Source organism: Pyxicephalus adspersus, chromosome 2, assembly GCF_032062135.1.
Source record: "Pyxicephalus adspersus chromosome 2, UCB_Pads_2.0, whole genome shotgun sequence".
NCBI classification, from domain to species: Eukaryota; Metazoa; Chordata; class Amphibia; order Anura; family Pyxicephalidae; genus Pyxicephalus; species Pyxicephalus adspersus.
The window spans coordinates 19,078,231-19,098,573 of record NC_092859.1 but is presented as its reverse complement, the minus strand read 5'-3'; the positions used below and the strand labels follow the sequence as shown (position 1 = coordinate 19,098,573).

Sequence of the window (20,343 nt, the reverse complement as noted above, 5' to 3'; positions counted from 1 at the left end):
ATGAATTTAGTGGTCCGTGATGTCCGAAAGGTTGGCGACCGCTGAACTAGGGGACCAGCCGTGCAAAGTACAATAAATCCAAAGCCGGTAGATAGATTTTATTATACACTATAGCACAGGGGATGCACCTATGTATAAGAACCATGTACAAGCTGGCCCATGGGTGTCTTTGCATGAGAGGAAGCATGCGTAGGCCATGGGAGGAATAATTTATTATACAGCAGAGGAACAGACCTGATAATGGTTCCTCCCCCTGTGCACAATGGAGGAAGCAGCAGCTGGTGCAGGGAGGAGGGAGTCAGCTGAGAGAGGGGAGGAAGCATCATATGATACAGAGGAAGGAGCTGTATGAGTGTGACATTGTATCCCTGTGTGCAGGGAACTCCTGTGTAAGGTAACAGCCTTTATTATCCTCCATAGAAAACATCCACATCATTACAGATAGGTAAGTGACCTTCGCTTATAATGCAGCGCTCAGCACAGTGCATTGCAAGATCTGATGTATGTAATGTGCTGTGCTTGCATACAATATGTCCCCTGTTCTGTACAAGCTGCCACTGCATGTTTGTAGTCATGTGCTCTGTTATTTATGCTCATCCAGCGTTGGATATCCAACCTATGGATTATGGTGTATAGGCCATTTTGTTCCATTGCTTGACCTGGTCATTGTTGCAGGAAGTCCATACGTATGGTAATACATTTTAGGATTCTTGTGATGCTGGTGAAATTTTGTATATGAAAGCAGAAAGGTATGATGATGGGAAGATCTATTATGAAGGTGGTAGTGTTATCCATGGCTTTTATCATTAATAAACTGTATTTATCAAGCTCCAACATATTATGCAGCAATGTACAATGAATAAGGTTGCTAATGACTGGTGGATACAAACAATGATGCAGGAGGAGGAGAGGACTCTGCCCTAAAGAGCTTACAATCAAAAAGAAAGATATACACCGTAAACAGGTTGGAAAATACAGGTACAGTGTTCTCCCCAGCCCCTTTTAGCTGGGCGCACCCCCCGGTACTTTTTAGCAACCACACGGCTGTTTTTGGGTGGTTACTGGAGAGTTGAGTCACAATACAGGGGATGCCACTCGCCTACAATTCTTCCCACCCGGCCTAAAGCATAGGTAGCATTGCAGAGGTTGCTCCTGCCAACATCAGTTCAAAGCAATGGATATGCTGATCTTAAGACTTTTAGAGCAACTGGTGGCCATTGTAAAAGGGTAGACTTATCATTTAATTCACAGTAATGAGTTAGCGTTAAAGCACAGGCATTAACTTTAAGGTTGCTCATTCATTTTGATTGGGCTTACAGCCTACAGGAAGGGTCTACAACATAAGCTGCCCCCACTCTCTGGAATGGTCTCGTCCTATTCAGCTTGCTCCTACTTTCTGCTCGTTTAAAACAGCAACCCTCACTACCTCCCACCATTCTATATCCCCCCTCCTATTGTATGTTACTTCTCCCACCTCCTAGATTGTAAGCTCTTCTGAGCAGGGTGCTCTCCTCCTGTGCCACTGTCACTTGCAACCACTATTTAATGTACAGCTCTGCATAATATGTTGCCGCTATATAAATCCTGTTTATTATTAATAATAATAATAATAATAATAACAATAATAATAATAACATGCATATTTTTTTCAAGGGCAGTCCACCACAACTTATAGTAGTATGCTACCATTCGTTGTGGTGCAGTTCAACACAGTACATAGGAGTTGCATGACCTTAACACTTGGCATGCCATTAAAAAGAATGGCGTACTATTTCATCAAAACACATAATGTTCATTAACGTGAGGCATTGCATGATTTACCAATAATTGGAAAGATGTGTTCCGGCCCCCAGGGTCTATTCACATTTGTTGTTTTCATGAAGCAAAACATGAATTGTGATGCATGACCAGCTGTGCCAATTCACATGTATATGGAACTGTGTGAATTAAGTTTAAAGGTAACCTGTCATTAATGGAATTTGGTGCCTGAAGCCTATGGTATATTTATGATCCATGAGCTCAGTGAAATGATCACTAGGGGAACTACATACATGTTCCCACAGCATCACTTCCTCAATGGCATGGGGGTTTCCAGCATCAAATATGGAGCAACACCACCTTGGTTTCTGCCATGCTATAGCTGAGTTGTCTGCTGGTGAAATGACAGTAAGTGTGACATGGTCAGCATCGTCAACCTCCTTCTGAATAAATGGTTTTCTGGCAGCCATACTGATTTTTGTCTCCATTAATTAGCGATCCACTAATCCAGGACAGGTATTTAGTCAATGGGGTCAGAGCTGCCTTATGGAAGGTCAGTGACTCAGAAAGCACTAAGGCTAAAAACCAGCATGAGAATTGGGGAAAGAAAAATGTGGTCAGCAATAGCAGCCTGCTACTTCTTTCGCGATTAAAGTCCTGTAATAAAGTAATGGAGTTTCCATATTTCTTACACTTTTCTATGCAGATTTCAAAGGTGTTACTAAGAAACTCCAAACCACAAAGATGGTGGCAAGTAAACACCGGCAAGGAGCCAGTTGTTAATGTACACAGTGAGTAACATTCTCATTGGCTGGAGGTTGCCTTATCATGAGCCATCCCTTGCAACCACCAGCCAATGGGAATGCTGCCCACTGCCCACCTTAACAATGGGCTTCCATCCAATGATTGGATCAGCCAAGCAACATCTGTGCCCCCAATTGGGAAGATTTTTTCTCATTTTCTACCAGGACAGGAGACAATAGCAATTCTCCCTAATGGGGTCACAGGTTACAAAAATAAAACCTGACAGGCGTTCTATATCTTCCTCCAATGGATATGCTGATCTTAAGACTTTTAGAGCAACTGGTGGCCATTGTAAAAGGGTAGACTTATCATTTAATTCACAGTAATGAGTTAGCGTTAAAGCACAGGCATTAACTTTAAGGCTGCTCATTCATTTTGATTGGGCTTACAGCCTACAGGAAGGGTCTACAACATAAGCTGCCCCCACTCTCTGGAATGGTCTCATCCTATTCAGCGTGCTCCTACTTTCTGCTTGTTTAAAACAGCAACCCTCACTACCTCCCACCATTCTATATCCCCCCTCCTATTGTATGTTACTTCTCCCACCTCCTAGATTGTAAGCTCTTCTGAGCAGGGTGCTCTCCTCCTGTGCCACTGTCACTTGCAACCACTATTTAATGTACAGCTCTGCATAATATGTTGCCGCTATATAAATCCTGTTTATTATTATTAATAATAATAATAATAATAATAATAATAATAACAATAATAATAATAACATGCATATTTTTTTCAAGGGCAGTCCACCACAACTTATAGTAGTATGCTACCATTCGTTGTGGTGCAGTTCAACACAGTACATAGGAGTTGCATGACCTTAACACTTGGCATGCCATTAGAAAGAATGGCGTACTATTTAATCAAAACACGTAATGTTCATTAACGTGAGGCATTGCATGATTTACCAATAATTGGAAAGATGTGTTCCGGCCCCCAGGGTCTATTCACATTTGTTGTTTTCATGAAGCAAAACATGAATTATGATGCATGACCAGCTGTGCCAATTCACATGTATATAGAACTGTGTGAATTAAGTTTAAAGGTAACCTGTCATTAATGGAATTTGGTGCCTGAAGCCTATGGTATATCTATGATCCATGAGCTCAGTGAAATGATCACTAGGGGAACTACATACATGTTCCCACAGCATCACTTCCTCAATGGCATGGGGGTTTCCAGCATCAAATATGGAGCAACACCACCTTGGTTTCTGCCATGCTATAGCTGAGTTGTCTGCTGGTGAAATGACAGTAAGTGTGACATGGTCAGCATCGTCAACCTCCTTCTGAATAAATGGTTTTCTGGCAGCCATACTGATTTTTGTCTCCATTAATTAGCGATCCACTAATCCAGGACAGGTATTTAGTCAATGGGGTCAGAGCTGCCTTATGGAAGGTCAGTGACTCAGAAAGCACTAAGGCTAAAAACCAGCATGAGAATTGGGGAAAGAAAAATGTGGTCAGCAATAGCAGCCTGCTACTTCTTTCGCGATTAAAGTCCTGTAATAAAGTAATGGAGTTTCCATATTTCTTACACTTTTCTATGCAGATTTCAAAGGTGTTACTAAGAAACTCCAAACCACAAAGATGGTGGCAAGTAAACACCGGCAAGGAGCCAGTTGTTAATGTACACAGTGAGTAACATTCTCATTGGCTGGAGGTTGCCTTATCATGAGCCATCCCTTGCAACCACCAGCCAATGGGAATGCTGCCCACTGCCCACCTTAACAATGGGCTTCCATCCAATGATTGGATCAGCCAAGCAACATCTGTGCCCCCAATTGGGAAGATTTTTTCTCATTTTCTACCAGGACAGGAGACAATAGCAATTCTCCCTAATGGGGTCACAGGTTACAAAAATAAAACCTGACAGGCGTTCTATATCTTCCTCTTAGAACCCAAAGAAAAGTACAGAATGCTTAGATATAAACAGCTGACTGTGACCTTTTTCATTTATTTATCTTGCGGGCCGGGCACTGCCAGCTGTATGTTGACCAGTCAAACACCAGGGAACTCATTACAAATCTGTAAAACTATTTTATTGGTAGGATGTGGCTTCCACACTGAGCTTTATTTTAGGAATTAGAGGACCTGTCATACAACACAGAAAGGTCTACCCCATAGATCCAGTAAATGGTGAACTGTAGACAATGCTTATTCTGACCTGGAAAATATCAGATCATCATAAACTAGGTAGATATAATTGAAAGCTCGCACTTCAAGAATACCCTGATGTGCAGCTTCACTGTACAAATAATTCTGGGAAACTCTGCCTAGGCAGTAAACTGCGACACCACCATATCTTTAATCCCAATTGGAACAATGAATGAAATGTTCCTTTTATCCCTTGCTGCTGTGCCAATAATTAGTTCCACTATGGGTCCTAATCATCCAGCGAGCCCAAATTGGCTGATCAATTGGATCCTCCTTTATAATCCACCTTGTGTCCTCACTGGGGAAATTGACCCTTTCTATTTGTCTTTGTGACCACCAAAATAATATAAATGTCACCAGTACAGGTAAAGAGACATCCGTTGTGGCATCAAAGGGCAATTACTCTCACTTTGCAAAGATTTCATTACATTATTTGATGCTAAGATGAAAAAGTCAAAAAGAAAACGGTAAAAGGTTGCAGTAGAAATACTCTAAATGGCTTAATAGGCCTTTAGGCTATGTTCATATGGACATTTGTTAACCGATACCGGGTGTCTATTTTAACTCCTGGGCATCAAGGAATGTTCAGTAGCTTTTAGCTGAAGAAGTTAAAGATTATGGAAGTGGATCAAGAGCCAGACAACCCAGATACACATTACAACAAAATGCCTAGGGCAACCGAGGACTGGTTGATGGTGGTAACCTGCAGCAGTCCATGTGCTTTTTGTAATGAAAATTAAAGGCAATGTTCAAACTAGTGGCATTTACACCCCCTGTGCATCTTCTCTACAACACTACGTGCCCGGGAGGAGTGATGGGCAGTAACTGCTTGGTTTTCCAGATATTTGCAGACACCTGTGCAGGCTTTTGAGAGTGGCTGCAAAAGCCAGGAAGAGTGATCCAGTCTCACTTTTTCTGTATTGTAATCTCTTGTAAAAACATGTTGTGCAAGCATTTTTAAGAATTTGCAAGGGGCAAGTCAATGGAGGTGGCAGAAGCGGCAGAATTGAACCACCTTCCTCCTGTAAAATAAAGAATAATGACTAGATCCAATAGGTCCAATGTTAACCATTTTTACTGCTATTGTAAACCAAAAAACACTAGTTTAAACTTTGCTAAATGTTTTCTAAAACATCTCACTTCCCAGACACATGGCCTTTATTATAGGAGGATGGCCTTGCCCATTTATGATCTTATTTGAAAGATATGCTGAAAAACATAAGAAAGTTTAGAGTTCAACTGATACTCTTTATTGGCTAACATAATATTTCGAAACACATTATGTAACCATTTTTCAGCCACGCCTAATGAAGAAATCTAACTTGTTTTAGGATCTTTGGTTTTCATTTTTTAAATTGGTCAATGATCCCTTTATCTCCAAACATTCTGCTTCTATCATTGGTAACCACAGCGCTGTACACTGTTATCAGTAAAGCTGCAATCTATCACAACACTGTGCACTGAGATCTTATCGTCCGTGAAGTGAGTGAACATTTTGGAACGTGTACATGGAAACCTCTCCAGGATGTTTATATAAGAATTATTGTAGAAGCCTTTGAAAGCAAATTCTATGTTTACATTTTTTTTTATATTCTGCATCAATTAAAAGCATTGAACGTGTAAATAATATAAAATGTTTTATAGTACCAACAACATAGCCACAAGATAGTAATGCAATGATTAATGTTGATCTCCAGCCTTCTCGTCTGTCTTACTTGGTTATACATGAACAAAAGAAGAGATTCTTACTTATCCAAATGGATAAAAAGTTGTACTAACTCCTTACTTGTACTAATATTGCATACTCTGATTTTACTGAACACTGATCTTTACTCTGTGCATTAGAAGTTACAGAAAACCAGAATCCATCTCATTTCCTTTATTATGCTACCTGACTACATTTGACCCTTCACTTTTTTAATTTTATTTAATGCAATTGTTAAAAACCTTTATTTACAGGCATGACCTTAGGCAGTGCAAATTCAACCTTTCAGGAACACTTATTCCTCTAGACAAGTATCCACTCATCAAGGCGTATTGTGTGTTATGTGTGTATATATATATATATATTATATATATATATATATTTGCAAAGAAAAGAGAATGGTTTTATTTAACAATTTTAACAATGTGATGGTTGAAGGCAAATTAAACTTTTCAGTTTAGGAGGACCAGCAATGGGCTGTAGAGGGTTCCCCGGTGTTGGGGTTACAGAGGCATAACTGTGATTGGCCAGCTCTGAGGATGCTCAAAGGGTCCAGGCATATTACTGCTGTTATGTATGTCATTCCTTTTGAGTTTGGTTGCTTGTAGACTTGCTTGCTCCCTAGCAAATAAAGCAAAAGAGCTCCCAGTGTAGCCATGTGCCATCACAGTAGTCTCGCCATATCATTGATGGACTGTGGCCAATAACAGTGTGGTAATGGTTTATAGAACGCAAAGTTAAAATGGTATTTTGTTTTTTTCTAGAGCAAGCTCCAAGAAGATCATACATTTCTTTCATCTGGACTGCACCACCAGCCATGATCCACAGCCTATTCCTTATCAACCCTTCTGGGGACATCTTCTTGGAGAAACACTGGAAAAGTGTGGTGTCCCGATCTGTTTGTGACTACTTTTTTGAGGCACAAGAAAGGGCGTCCGATCCAGAGAATGTGCCGCCCATCATCCAAACTCCCCATCATTACCTGCTGAGTGTTTACAGGCACTCCATATTTTTTGTGGCTGTCATACAGACTGAGGTGCCTCCGTTGTTTGCTATTGAATTTCTTCACCGAGTGGTGGACACATTCCAGGTGGGACTTTACAATCACAGTCATCTTTTATATCTGTAGATTTCTACTTATCAGATATCATTGTGCAGACCGCAGCAAAAAAGAAAGTTTGGGACTTCTGCTGGGCGTCACCATCTTGGAGCTGATGTTGGCAGCCCAACATGTTCAACATAAAATGTTATGTAGAAAAGTCAGGGACATAAAAGACTTTAATGTGACGGAAGGAGTGGTAACTGTGGCTGTGCTGGAGAATTGACACTTTTTGAGTGGTCAGATTTCCTATTAAGTTCAAGGAATATTTTAAGTTGGTGATAGGGTCTCTTTAAACCTTCTTTCAACAATGGTCCCTCACAGAACATCTACTAAGGTGTGGGATAAAAATATTGTATACTTTTTGTTTCGAAGTTGTTAATAGTGTGTTTTGATACGTGTAGTGTATAGATCCATAGTGTAAGTATGAACCATTTCATGGTGTAGGGTTTTTGGTGACATACACAGATTTTCTACAACCCAGATCTGGAGAAAAGAAACATCTAACACCCTTTATTTAATAAGAATACAGATCTTCATCTTCTGCCTTTGTTGTACAGATGACACACATGCAGCATAAAAGACCTAAACCTATCTGGAGAAGAATTGGTTGAAAGTATGTTACCAATATGTATGTGAAGCTTCTTTATTTATCCAGGTCGCCATATAACTAGTGGTTAGTCACATTTAATTAAACTTGTTCTTGCAATGTTGAAGATTGTTTTGAAGCTTTACAAGCCACTTTATCTGAACTGATGAAGTTGCTCGTAAAACTTCAAAACGTCTTTAACAAGGACAAGTCCAACCGGATGTGACTAACTATTTCTAGCTGTGTACGTTACCCATTACGTTTATCATTTACTATTCTATTAGTGTAGAATAGAGAATGTTAACTGTTGACTGGTAGTTGTTGCCACAGGCAGTAAGATTATTTTACTTTTCTTGGGTTTAGGAAAATTATGTAGATCAGCTGTGATCGGTATTTGGAATCAACCTACCTATAGCCAAGCCGTGGTTTGAATTACTCAACCTGTCTTGCCATTAAACTGTATCTTTTATTTCATTGTGTTAGGATTACTTTGGTTCGTGTTCAGAAGCTGTCATCAAAGAAAATGTGGTGGTTGTCTATGAAGTACTTGAGGAGATGCTGGATAATGGATTCCCTCTTGCCACTGAATCAAATATACTGAAGGAACTTATTAAACCTCCCACTATACTCCGCAGTGTGGTGAACACAATTACAGGTAACAGGATTTGGCTTTACCTTGACCTAAAATATACTTTTTTTTTAGACATTTTTTTACAACGGGTTCAATAACCTTTGGCATATATTCATTCACAGTCCAATATGTATCTCTTGTTCATACAAATATTTACTAAACAGATACAAATATAAAAACATTTACATGCTTCAATAATCAATCTGTGGTTGTTACAGAAAGGTTTATAACAGTTCAACACGTTTCTCGGAACATAGTCCGCTTCCTCAGAAACATAGTAACTTCTGTTTCCACACTTAATTCCTCGATTGGACAAATAGGTCAAGGGATCAATTCTTTATTGAAATGTATGAACAAGCTGGTATAGATAACTGGCTGAGCTCTATCTCGTTCCTGTGTGAAGTTCATAGACTCTTAAAATAAACATTAAGATAATTTCATACAACCAGCCATTTAAATGGTCTTTGTTCTGTGTCCCATCCAGATATTCTCCTTGGTGTAATTACCTCCATTATTTCTAGTTTTGCAAAAAATGAGAAAAGATTAGAACCCCTATAACGTTTTATTGCTATCTGGGTCTCCATTCTTACTTCCAGTTTTTATGACAAGCTTTTACCAAATGATAATAAGAAAAATCTGCAATAGGAAAATGGACAATATAAAATGCCCCCTACTTACCTTGTCTCTGAAATTCTGTTGGAGAGTTCTTCCCATTTTCTGTCCTAGTTGGACAACCTTCAAAAAGGGCGGAAAAAAAGAATCTCTCCAACTAAAGCTGCGTACACACTTCCAATTTTTATCGTTGGAAATGAACGACGAACGAACGACAAACGATCGATTGGTCAAAAATCGTTTGTAAAAAAAGTAACCAACGACGCCGACGAACGAGAATAGTCGCTGGAAATGAACGACCGGACCGGCGGATCGGATTGGACGACGATCGTTTACCATCTATCGTGTGTACGGTCGTTCATTGATCGTCCATGGTCTGAGCATGCGTGATGAACGAACGTTCGTTCACTTCCTGTGGTGCACGTCACTTCCTGTATCGTTCAAACGATCGCATCTATTGTGTGTACAATATCTGCGAACGATCGTGTCGTTATCTGCATGTACAGGATCGGTGCTATACGATCGTTCGCCGATATCGTGCAGGATCGTTCGTCGTTCGTTTACCAATGATAATAATTGGAAGTGTGTACGTAGCTTAAGTCTCTGATTTCAGTAAAACCTTGCTGGATTTATTAAAACTTCTTCAATCTATCCAAAACTAACAAATAAGTTACACTTTAAGGGGCTCCAGCTATAATGATTGCTATGTTTCAGTGGGATTAGGTTTTCACCATCAAGACTTTACTGCTGTCTATGACCTGACCAGTATATATTGCCATTTCCTCTATAAATGAATATTCTAAAAAATTATTTGATTGTAATCTTTGTGTTCTTTTTTTTTTGCATTTGGTTACAGGTAGCTCGAATGTGGGTGACCAGCTCCCAACAGGCCAACTCTCGGTGGTTCCATGGAGGAGGACAGGAGTCAAATATACCAACAATGAGGCTTACTTTGATGTCATAGAAGAGATAGATGCCATCATTGACAAATCAGGTCGATGGTTAATACATAATGATTTATTAAGGTTATAGTGGGCATACATAGGGCAAGTGACCATTATAGGAATTGCTAGGAGTTAGTAAAAAGATGACATTGGATGCTGGGATCCTAATGATATGGTCAAATTGCCTGAAATTGACCAGACTAAACTATTAAAAGATGTGTTCTTCACAATGCAGGAGCTCTAATGCAACCTCTGTACTAACGCCTGGACCCATACAACACGCCACTGAAGCTCTGCACATAGAAGTATTTGAGTAGCATCCAATCTGCTCAGTTCAAATAAACCTGCATCTCAAATTGGCTCATCTGACATTAACTTTAACATCCAGCCTTTACTATCTTAGAAAATCTCCTGAGGTTTCAGAAAAACCTGGATTTGCAAGTATGGGGAAAAGGGGGATGCAAACCTCCTCCTACCACTACCAGGCCTGGGTGGCTCCAGATGGGGGGTAACTATGCAAATACTGACTTTCAGAATGAGACATTGTTTGGAGTAAGTCCTCAAAAAATCAGAAATGTATTTTTCTTTGTATAGTGTTCAAAATATTACTTGTTGTGCCATGATCAATCAATGGCTCAACTGCTTTCTGAGTTACTTAACCAGAACATAATGAGATATAGCTAACCAGCTTTTGCAGGAGAGGCCAGCAGATCCCTCCAAGTTTCATGTAGACAGCTGATATGCATAAAAAGTTGTCTGCTCTCTGTAAAATGACTGTTTGGTTGCATCTGTTCAAAGTTTGGGCAGATAAGCAGCTAGTCCTTGTTTAGTACTGTCATTGAATTTGGCTACCAGCACAAGGTTTTGGTAAATTAGAGGTAGTGTTTGTCTATTATGGGTTTATAGTATGAGCCATGCTAACTGCCCCTTCTATATTGCAGGCTGCACAGTGACGGCTGAGATCCAGGGTGTGATAGATGCTTGTGTAAAACTAAGCGGGATGCCGGATCTAACCTTATCCTTCATGGTATGTCATAAGTATGTTTTACAAATATTCCAGGCTGAAGTGTCATTAGACCACAATATATAGCAGTCCGAACTTACCATCCCAATACTCTCAATATTTAAGACTGTCATGTCCCACACAGGTTGAAATAAAATGGGGCAGCAATGCAGCCAAAAAGAATGTAATGAATACAGTATTATGATAAAAACAAGAATGCAGTCACAAAGCTTAGCAACCAATGCAAAAATGTTTGACTGGTTTCTATACATCTCTTGTCCCTGGTGTATCCAACAGCTGGGAATGCTGTCATAGTGAATGCCAACTCTTTTGGTTCTGTACAGAAAAGAAGTTAAGTAAAAAGTCTGGTACTGGAGATCATAACTCAATCCACTCCCAAAGGGTCAAGTTACATGTTTTAGGAAATTATTTCCCTTCGTCAGCCTGTAAGAAGCACTAGGAAATTGTATAGAATGTGAATTTGGAACAGTCACACCCACAACATATGTGAGTAGTTCTGTGAAGTTTGATAGTACCGTATTCAGGATGCTGACCCATCTATGACACATGTTGGGATCTCAGTGCATTTGTACAATCCAGGATTTAGGAAGCCGACCCACCCACAACTCAAGTAGGCAGACCCATCCATGACACATGTGGGGAACCCCATGAAATTACACAGTCCATAATTTGGAATGCCGACCCACCTACAGCCCATATGAGAAGTATAGGATTTAGAAAGCAGACCCATCCATGACATAAGCTGGGAACTCCATGAAGTTACACAAGATTTTGGACGAAGACCCATCCATGACACATGTGGGAGCTCCACTGGAATTAAACAGCCCAGGATTTAGGAAGCTGACCCATCCATGGCATGTGGGGAGCCCCAATATATAGTCAATGATTTAGGAAGCCCATATGAAGAGCTCTATGAAGTTACACTGTCCAGGGTTTAGGAAGAAAACCCATCCATGATACATGCGGGGAGCTCCAAAAGGTTATATAGTCCAGGATTTAGGAAGCAGACCCACCTACAGCCCATTTGAGAAGCTGGGTACATTGAGGTACATAGAACTCAGATTAGGATTCGTCAAGTATTAATATTCTTACACAGTATTTATATAGCACCAACATATTACACAGCGCTGTACAAAGTCCATAGTTATGTCACTAGCTGTCCCTCAAAGGAGCTCACAATCTAATGTCTCTACCATAGTCATATGTCTTTATTGCAGTCTAAGGTCAATGTTTGGGGGGGAAGACAATTATTATAACTGCATGTTTTTGGAATATTCGAGTACCTGGAGGAAATCCTTGCAAATATGGGGAGAACCTGCAAACTCCATGCAGATAGTGTCCTGGGTGAGATTTGAACCTTGGACATATCGCTGCTCTCTTGAATTTGGGACCTTCAAAACCCTCCCCATTCCACTAGGAGATGTCACATGTCTAGAATTACCCTTTAATATCAATGTTATTTTAATTCCTTCGTAAACCTGCGAATAAGATTCACTAAAACTGTGTACCCAATAACAGATGAACAATATCACCATCAATTCACCATTATTACAGATAACTGCAATGATAATATGAATGATCTAATGATATGCCTTGAATTCTCTACGTAAAGTTGTCTTTATCTCATTTTCCAGAATCCTCGCCTCCTGGATGATGTCAGCTTTCACCCCTGTGTACGTTTTAAGCGATGGGAATCAGAGCGAATTCTGTCTTTTATCCCCCCAGATGGTAACTTCCGCCTGCTGTCCTACCACGTCAGTGCACAGAAGTAAGAAAGGGGAGTTATGTGGGGTCATAGGGAATGTTATAGAAGACTGCAGCACATTTCCTAAAACACTGAGAATTATTTTTTTAAGTATTATTCATACTCCCCATATACATTAACTTCAAGAAATCATTTGTGAGGTCCTAAACAAGTGTGGTGAAGGAGTTCACAATTTTAAAAGAAATTTAATTGCTTTATAATGCTTTTTAGATCCCTGTAAGAGAAATTAATGTAATAGCAATGTACTTTCAGGACTGGGAGGTAATACTTTAGGTTGGCTTAATAGCTCAAGTGATTGTTCAGTTCAGATGGGTCAAGGTCTCCTTGCAGAAGGTCATCTGTTTGGATGTAGCTAAGCAAAGGTTCAGAGTTTAAGAGTAGGAAGATAAATAGAGTATGCATATCAAAAACTTTTTTTTTAGTTTTGAATAACTTGGGTAAGAGTTAAAACCTCTTTGCTCCATTTTAACCCCCATACAGGTAGTCCCCGGGTTAAAGACATCCGACATATGGACGCCTCCTAGATAGGAACAGGGCTTCCCTGCTCCCTCGTGTGCAAGACGGAGGCTTGAAGGGGGGGAGGGGACGGTTTGCATGACTTGCAGAAGAAATCTTTTGCTAAACACAACTGGGGTGTGGGTGATCTTAGGGAGGTGATCTCTTTCTGCTGCCTCTTGTAACTCTTTAATGACCAAGACAAACTCTGCAGTTGTTTCTTTTTGCATATCAAAGCACAGCTTACTCCAGAAGTTAATGAATGTCTAGGCTTCATAACGTTTTTTTGCTTTGTTTGTGATTAACTCACAGTGAGGAATTTATACAGTAACTGACACCACGATGCCTAAAATTATGTTGAGACATCTGTCCTAATTGCACCTATTAAAATAATGTACCTGTTCTGACTTACATACAAATTCAACTTAAGAACAAACCTCCAGTCCCTATCTCGTATGTATGCCTGGGGCTACCTGTATTTGCTCCCTGTGAACCACTGGCAATATCTCCATTTACTTCTGATCCAAGAAGCAAAACCAGCAGAAATCTCTTAAAAAGATCCAATTAGGGCTTTTATTTGGTTTTCAGTTCTAAGTTTATTGCCCCATGCTGCTGGTAATGTTCTGTTTTTGGGAAGATCAGGTGATGAGCCATGTGAATATACAGGTTGGATATTCTCAATAGCTTAACCTTACACAGCTTAGTATCATGTCACTGGAGTGTGACTGAATAGAGATGTTATTCTTATATTAATGCACATTATATAGGTTGGTGAATTTGGTGTAATTTCATGCATAGTGGTATGCCCAGTTATTTGACTCTTTTGGCATCCTAATCCAATAATTTCATCTGGCTGCCCTAACACAATGCTTGGTAATGAGTGTAAAAAAAAAGGCAAAACAGCGTTCACATAACTCCCCAGTTGGCTAAGATTGGACCCTTGAAAGTGAAGATGCTGCTATATTGTTGACCAGCAGGGGGCATGACAGGCTACCTTATTGCAGGGTTACTTGTTTCATGGGGTATTATGCAGAATTTGCTAAGTGTAAGGGCCACTTAAAGGACCTATGGGTCCATTATTGACCTTTATCTGAAAATGAAAGTTACCGGGCTGTAATTTTAATTCACTGATTACAATGCTTAAACGACTAAGGTAGAACAGATAAGCAGACCAGTAAACCCCATCTGATAGCCCCTCTATATATTGCTCATGACAGGAGTGTTGTAATCCTATTGCATTATCTATACAGTACTGATGCATTTATACTAGAATTGTGCTACTTTATGCAAATTTGTTCTTACTTAGTGTTTTTTTGCAGCTTGGTGGCCATTCCAGTCTATGTAAAGCATGCAATCAGTTTTCGGGAAGGCAGCAGCTCTGGGCGATTCGAGGTGACTCTGGGACCTAAGCAGAGCATGGGTAAAACCGTGGAGGGGGTGACCCTTACCGGACAGATGCCAAAGGGAGTCCTGAATATGACGCTCACCCCATCCCAGGGGACGTATGTCTTTGATCCAGTGACCAAGGTGTGTCCACAGTGCCGTATCAATACTTCTGCATATCTTTGCAGCATATACATAAGCTCATTACACATTTTATCATTCACTTCCACAGCTGTTGTCATGGGATGTAGGGAAAATTAATCCTCAAAAACTACCAAGTTTAAAAGGAACCATGATTCTCCAAGCCGGATGCTCAAAGCCGGATGAAAATCCAACGCTGAACCTTCATTTTAAGATCCAGCAGCTGGCTATCTCAGGTAGGTTGGTACAGTTAGTATTAACACTTACAAGGGTATAACTCTATGGGCCTGAATTAATAAAGATCTCCAAGACTGGAGAAGATAGATTATGATGGGAGCTAGATAGGTTCTCATGCTGGGTCCCAGAGAAGTCACATACTTTGCTGTGGCTACTTTTGCCTTTGGATTCTCTAGTTATTGCTATTGGCTGCGTGTATATTTTTATATACATATCATTATTCTGCCACTATATTGAGAAAGACCTTTCATAAAAAGATGAATTATGAGATCAAGCACTATCCATTTTTACTTTTTAAATGTATTTATTGAATGGCCAGAAAACTTGGGTTTTTATATCTGTGATGAGATTGATATACATGGCAGTGCTGGACACAGAGAGGAGGGTCGAATGTATGCCCTATGATCCCTTGGGATATTCATTGACAGACTAGTGCATCCTCATTTCAACTAGCCTGCCCAATAAATCATATTGGGGGTTCAAGGACAAGGAAAGCCTGGTCAGATGTTAAGCTTCATTCACCCACTACTGCAGCCATTCACAACCAAGGTTCTTTAGATCCCCAGGGTTCCTCCAAGGTTTGCTAGGCGTTCCCTGAACTGTGGCTGATTGGTGATGCCTCCATAGGTCTGGAGCCAACACCTCTTGGTAGAGCCATGGCTCTAATGATGGTTTAGTTGTATATAAAAGTGTTATTCTATCCACCATTGTAAGGAAGACATTCTTTCCACTGGACACCAATTTCAATCATTATTTTTCTCCAACCTACCCTCAATAAATTTTGTTTAGCAGCGGTTTCCCAAAACCAGAAAATATTTTAGGGGTTCCTCAGGGGTGTAAAGTTGAGAAAGGCTGCATTACAGGCAACACTGATGTAATAAAGTAAGCCCTGCTAGCCTGTAGTGGTAAACCAGTGTTCAGTGGTAACGGCGATCATTTCCAGTAAAAGCTGATTCCCCGTGGCATGGATATATTGACCTTGTAGTTGGATGTCTCCTTGTTCTTCTTGATAATTATGGAAAGTTATTGTAAGACATTGATCCTATAGGCTCCCTCTTATTTAGCTTCCAGTAAATATTAAAGATAAATATTTGGCTTGGCTTCCTACTGCAGACACAAGCCCACAGTGTAGTTTGTATGCGTGGAGGATTATTAATTCTGTGATTGCTTTCTAAAGTAAATTCACAAATTCCATTTTATTTATTTCCACTTTATTTAAAATTAAGGTATAGAGTCCTGTTTAGTGTGAACTGTTTCCAAAAACATCAGTGTATCCATAGTGTTCATTATTTTATTATGGGGGGAGAAGGTGAAAGCCAGCTAGTGATTATTGCCCACAGGGCTGATCAAGGAGCACAAGTGAGTCCATTGTAAGAACCAGCTGGACGTGTTGGGCTTAAGCAATCAGTTTCTCTCCTAAAGGCCAATGCAAAAATCACTCCTTGTTCTTTTTTTTCAGTAGATCTTTGTTACTCATCCAGAAATCACAAGCATGATATCACCTGGCTAGACATAATAAAAACATAAAAAAATAATATCCCAATGACCTTGCCATTAACCAAAAGTAGGCATCCCTTGTCTTTTTCTCTGCTTTTAAGCCAAGCTGTGGCTTGCAGTTCCATCCATGTTGCTGCAAAGTTGTGTTATATCATTGTAATGCTTTTTCTCCCCTCCTGCAGGTCTGAAGGTGAACAGGCTGGACATGTATGGAGAGAAGTACAAACCCTTCAAAGGAATCAAATACATGACCAAGGCTGGCAAGTTCCAAGTCAGAACATAAGGGGGCGCTGTTATTCAAGGGACATCCCCTAAGGCCTGTGGAGTATGCAGCCATCTCCGGTGCTCATGCTGCATTGTAAATAAGTGGAGTGTGCAGAAGATGTGACCTGCTGTGTGTGTTTCTAGATAAGTAGATACCATGTCTTGTTTTATGGCAAGATGGGGCCAAAGTGGTGTGAACGGATGGCTTGTGTGTGTATAGATTTATTATGGATCAGACACTACCAGGTTAATGTTTATTGTAATCTCTTAATGACTACTAAGCAGACGAGGATATCCTGAAACCTGGCCTGTAGGCAGTGCACTCTGATGAAAAGTCTGTATACTGCATGGGTGTAATAGAGTGAATGTGGTGGCCCAGTGTATGACTACTATACCTGACTACTGAAGGTCATGGGAAAATGGCACATGCATGGTGGGTAATACCGGAACAAAGCAAATGTATTATGTTCATTGTATGCTATAGCGGCATTGATGGATTGATCCAATCTACACCAATTGTACATTCCACTGTCTTCATTCCAAATGTGCTTCAGTTTTTGTCTCTTCTTGTCAATCAAATATAATATCAGGCTAGACATTTCTAATAATTCTATGAGATCTAAGGAAAACAAAGGACACAAAACACGAATATGCCTATGTTTGAAAAGTATGCCAAGAAGAACATTTCTTGTTAATGATAGTAACCAATAGGGATAATTGTTAATCTTTAACAGAATTGGCAATGTTAATGAATTGTTTTATACATAGAGTAATGTTTCTTATTAGTGCACTGCTTATATTTCAGAAACTTTTTGGCTTTATGTTTGCTATAAGTAAATGTTTTTTTCTGCCTACAGCAAACAATAGGGGTAAAGGGGAGTAGTAAGTAGACCCCACCTTATTAGGGGACTTAGGGCTCATTTACATTACAGGGAAGCAATACATTTTATTAATGCACATGCATTTAGTAAAACTTTTTCGATAATACCAGGACAAAGTTTAGGTCACAGTGAGCCTCGTTCAGCAGCGTATTCATTTAAATTCCAAATGCATCAAATTGCAGACAAATGTAGCAAATGCTTGGCCACGGGTTACAAGTGCATTGCTAAGGTGTTTGGGGTACAAATAACCATAAATCATAACCCTGTGCACCAATACATGTGCTGCACATGAGCCCTCTCTGCGTTGAGCATGCATCAATGTGCTTTTGTTTGCATTCCGATATACAAAACATGTTTAAAGCAAAAGAGGTCAATAAATTCTGATGATCTCAGAAAAAACTTAAACTGACATAAAACTGATTCTATAAACATAAACCCAAGGCTTTACATGGCCTGTACAACTCTTACAGATATCCATTCCCAAAAAAGATAATTTTTTTTTTGAGTGAAAATTTACATCATTAAGTGATCTGCCTTGCTGGTGGCTCAATGTTGTGCCTGTTCACTAAATAGGGACCACTAAGGACAACAATTGTTTAAAAATGGGCAGGATGCAGGAGGCATCTCTTTCTTGTTCCTGATCCATAGAACATAACAGTCTGTGCATCGCTCACAATCATTTTGGGTGACAATCGTTGAGCACCTGTACTGGCTTTACGTCGGTATTACCCCGCATGCAATGTTACAGAGCAGCTAATCCAGTGAATGAAATCCTGAAGGTGAAGGAGATGCCAATGGAGAAACTGGCAAGTAGGACATGTCCTTGCTAAAATCATATCGAACTTTTTATTTTCCTGTGATAAAAGAATACTGAAAGTAATGTAATTCTTTTGTAAACTATCCCAATGATTCAATAAAATAATTTATGTTTGGGTGATAGCCATAGACTGTGATGTATTGCAATAAAAGAGAATTGTCTAAAACCCATTCCTTATTGCTAAGATTTGTCACACCCACATATGGGGGCAATTTTTTTTTTCTCAAGCACTAATCATTTGACCTTAACTGTAGAAAAGTTTCTTGTTACTTGCATGGATCCCGTTTTATTCCTGAACCCTGCAGTCCTGCAGAGATCTCCTTTACCATTGGATGGATATTAATTTACATGGCTGGATAATGTAATAGACTTAGAAGTACCATAAGCTCCCTCAACAAACTCTTTTTTGGAGGACTGGATATGGGAGAGACATTTGTAACAAGAATTCCCTGCAACAAGTGGATGTACGCCCCTGCACTGAACTCCCCCATGCACCCTACCATGATTTTTGAATTTATCCCCAGTGCATTCACTTTGTAGTACACATGCGTTGTGGTGCAGTGCACTCACAAAAAGTCATTTTTTTGTACATCACAAATAATGCCTTAATGCAGCTCACAGTAATGTGTGAATTACAACACCTGAACATATGTGTAGTAAAAGGTACAAAGATATAAAGGAAGCATCTAACAATATTAAATCATTCATGCATTGTATATACATTGTATCTGAAATGTAACCATTATTGCAGGTGATTATAGGTCTCAATTACTTCCTGATGAAGCGGACATTTGTCTGCGAACACAGTAAAGAACATTAATTGAGATTCTGTATACCAAATGTTCTTAGTGGTAAAGTTTTTATTCTTACTTTTGAATACATCTATTAAAACTCATTGATTACTGAATGGGAGGTACATTTATCTGGTACCACATCCCCCTGTTATATTATAAAGATAAAAACGTTTCATGTCTGGTACCTATAAAATCCCAAAATTAAAACTGAAGTTTAAAATTACATCTAGTCTTTAAATATGAATTATTTATTAATGTTGCATTTCTAAAATTCCTTATGCTTCCTTTCTATCTTTGTACTATCTGTAATTTGGGATCGTTTTTTTGAAATCATGTTTACATGATGGGCAACATTATTGAAATTGTGTAGTAAAGAACTACAATGCACTGCAGAGGTACAAAGGAAGTCTAAAAACACTTATACAGTATATAGAATAATCACTGGATATTAAAGTGAGTGGCAGGTCCAGTCCATATAGAGGTTAGGTAGTCGAAAATGAAGTCTGTCTATGAATGTTTTCACTTTTACCCAAAAAACACACATTTTTCAAACTGGATTTAATCAAATGTTGATTCACATTTTTGCAATAAAATGCAATGTAAAAATGGTGTAAAAGCTGGGAGACTCTTGGCTGGAAACATTTATCAATAGACTTATCGCTTAAATAAAAAATCCCCCTATATATGTCTTTCTGCTTAAGTGGTGGGCTCTACTGGTGCTCATACATAAGTGATGGTGGGAAGAGGTAG

General features: G+C 39.5%; 1 protein-coding gene across 2 annotated transcripts; it reads left to right on the top strand.

Annotated features, from left to right (window-relative positions):
• The first annotated feature begins 278 nt into the window (after nucleotides 1-278).
• AP3M2 (adaptor related protein complex 3 subunit mu 2) lies at nucleotides 279-18,965 on the top strand. Of its 2 annotated transcripts, none has more exons than XM_072399803.1 (9): nucleotides 279-394; nucleotides 7,185-7,510; nucleotides 8,592-8,763; nucleotides 10,208-10,345; nucleotides 11,237-11,322; nucleotides 12,954-13,087; nucleotides 14,899-15,106; nucleotides 15,195-15,339; nucleotides 17,020-18,965. In XM_072399803.1, the coding sequence occupies exons 2-9, from the start codon at nucleotides 7,238-7,240 to the stop codon at nucleotides 17,118-17,120; spliced, it is 1,257 nt and encodes a 418-aa protein (XP_072255904.1). In that variant the 5' UTR covers nucleotides 279-394; nucleotides 7,185-7,237; the 3' UTR covers nucleotides 17,121-18,965. The 2 variants fall into 2 exon arrangements, with proteins under 2 accessions (XP_072255904.1, XP_072255903.1); XM_072399802.1 differs by having other exon boundaries at nucleotides 287-445.
• Nucleotides 18,966-20,343: the final 1,378 nt, after the last annotated feature.

Excerpts from the sequence above, each read along its gene's own strand:
- AP3M2 (XM_072399803.1), top strand. The coding sequence starts at position 7,238 with ATGATCCACAGCCTATTCCTTATCAACCCTTCTGGGGACATCTTCTTG. Across the intron at positions 8,764-10,207 it reads TGTGGTGAACACAATTACAG|GTAGCTCGAATGTGGGTGAC; the intron begins GTAACAGGATTT and ends ATTTGGTTACAG. Across the intron at positions 13,088-14,898 it reads TACCACGTCAGTGCACAGAA|CTTGGTGGCCATTCCAGTCT; the intron begins GTAAGAAAGGGG and ends GTTTTTTTGCAG.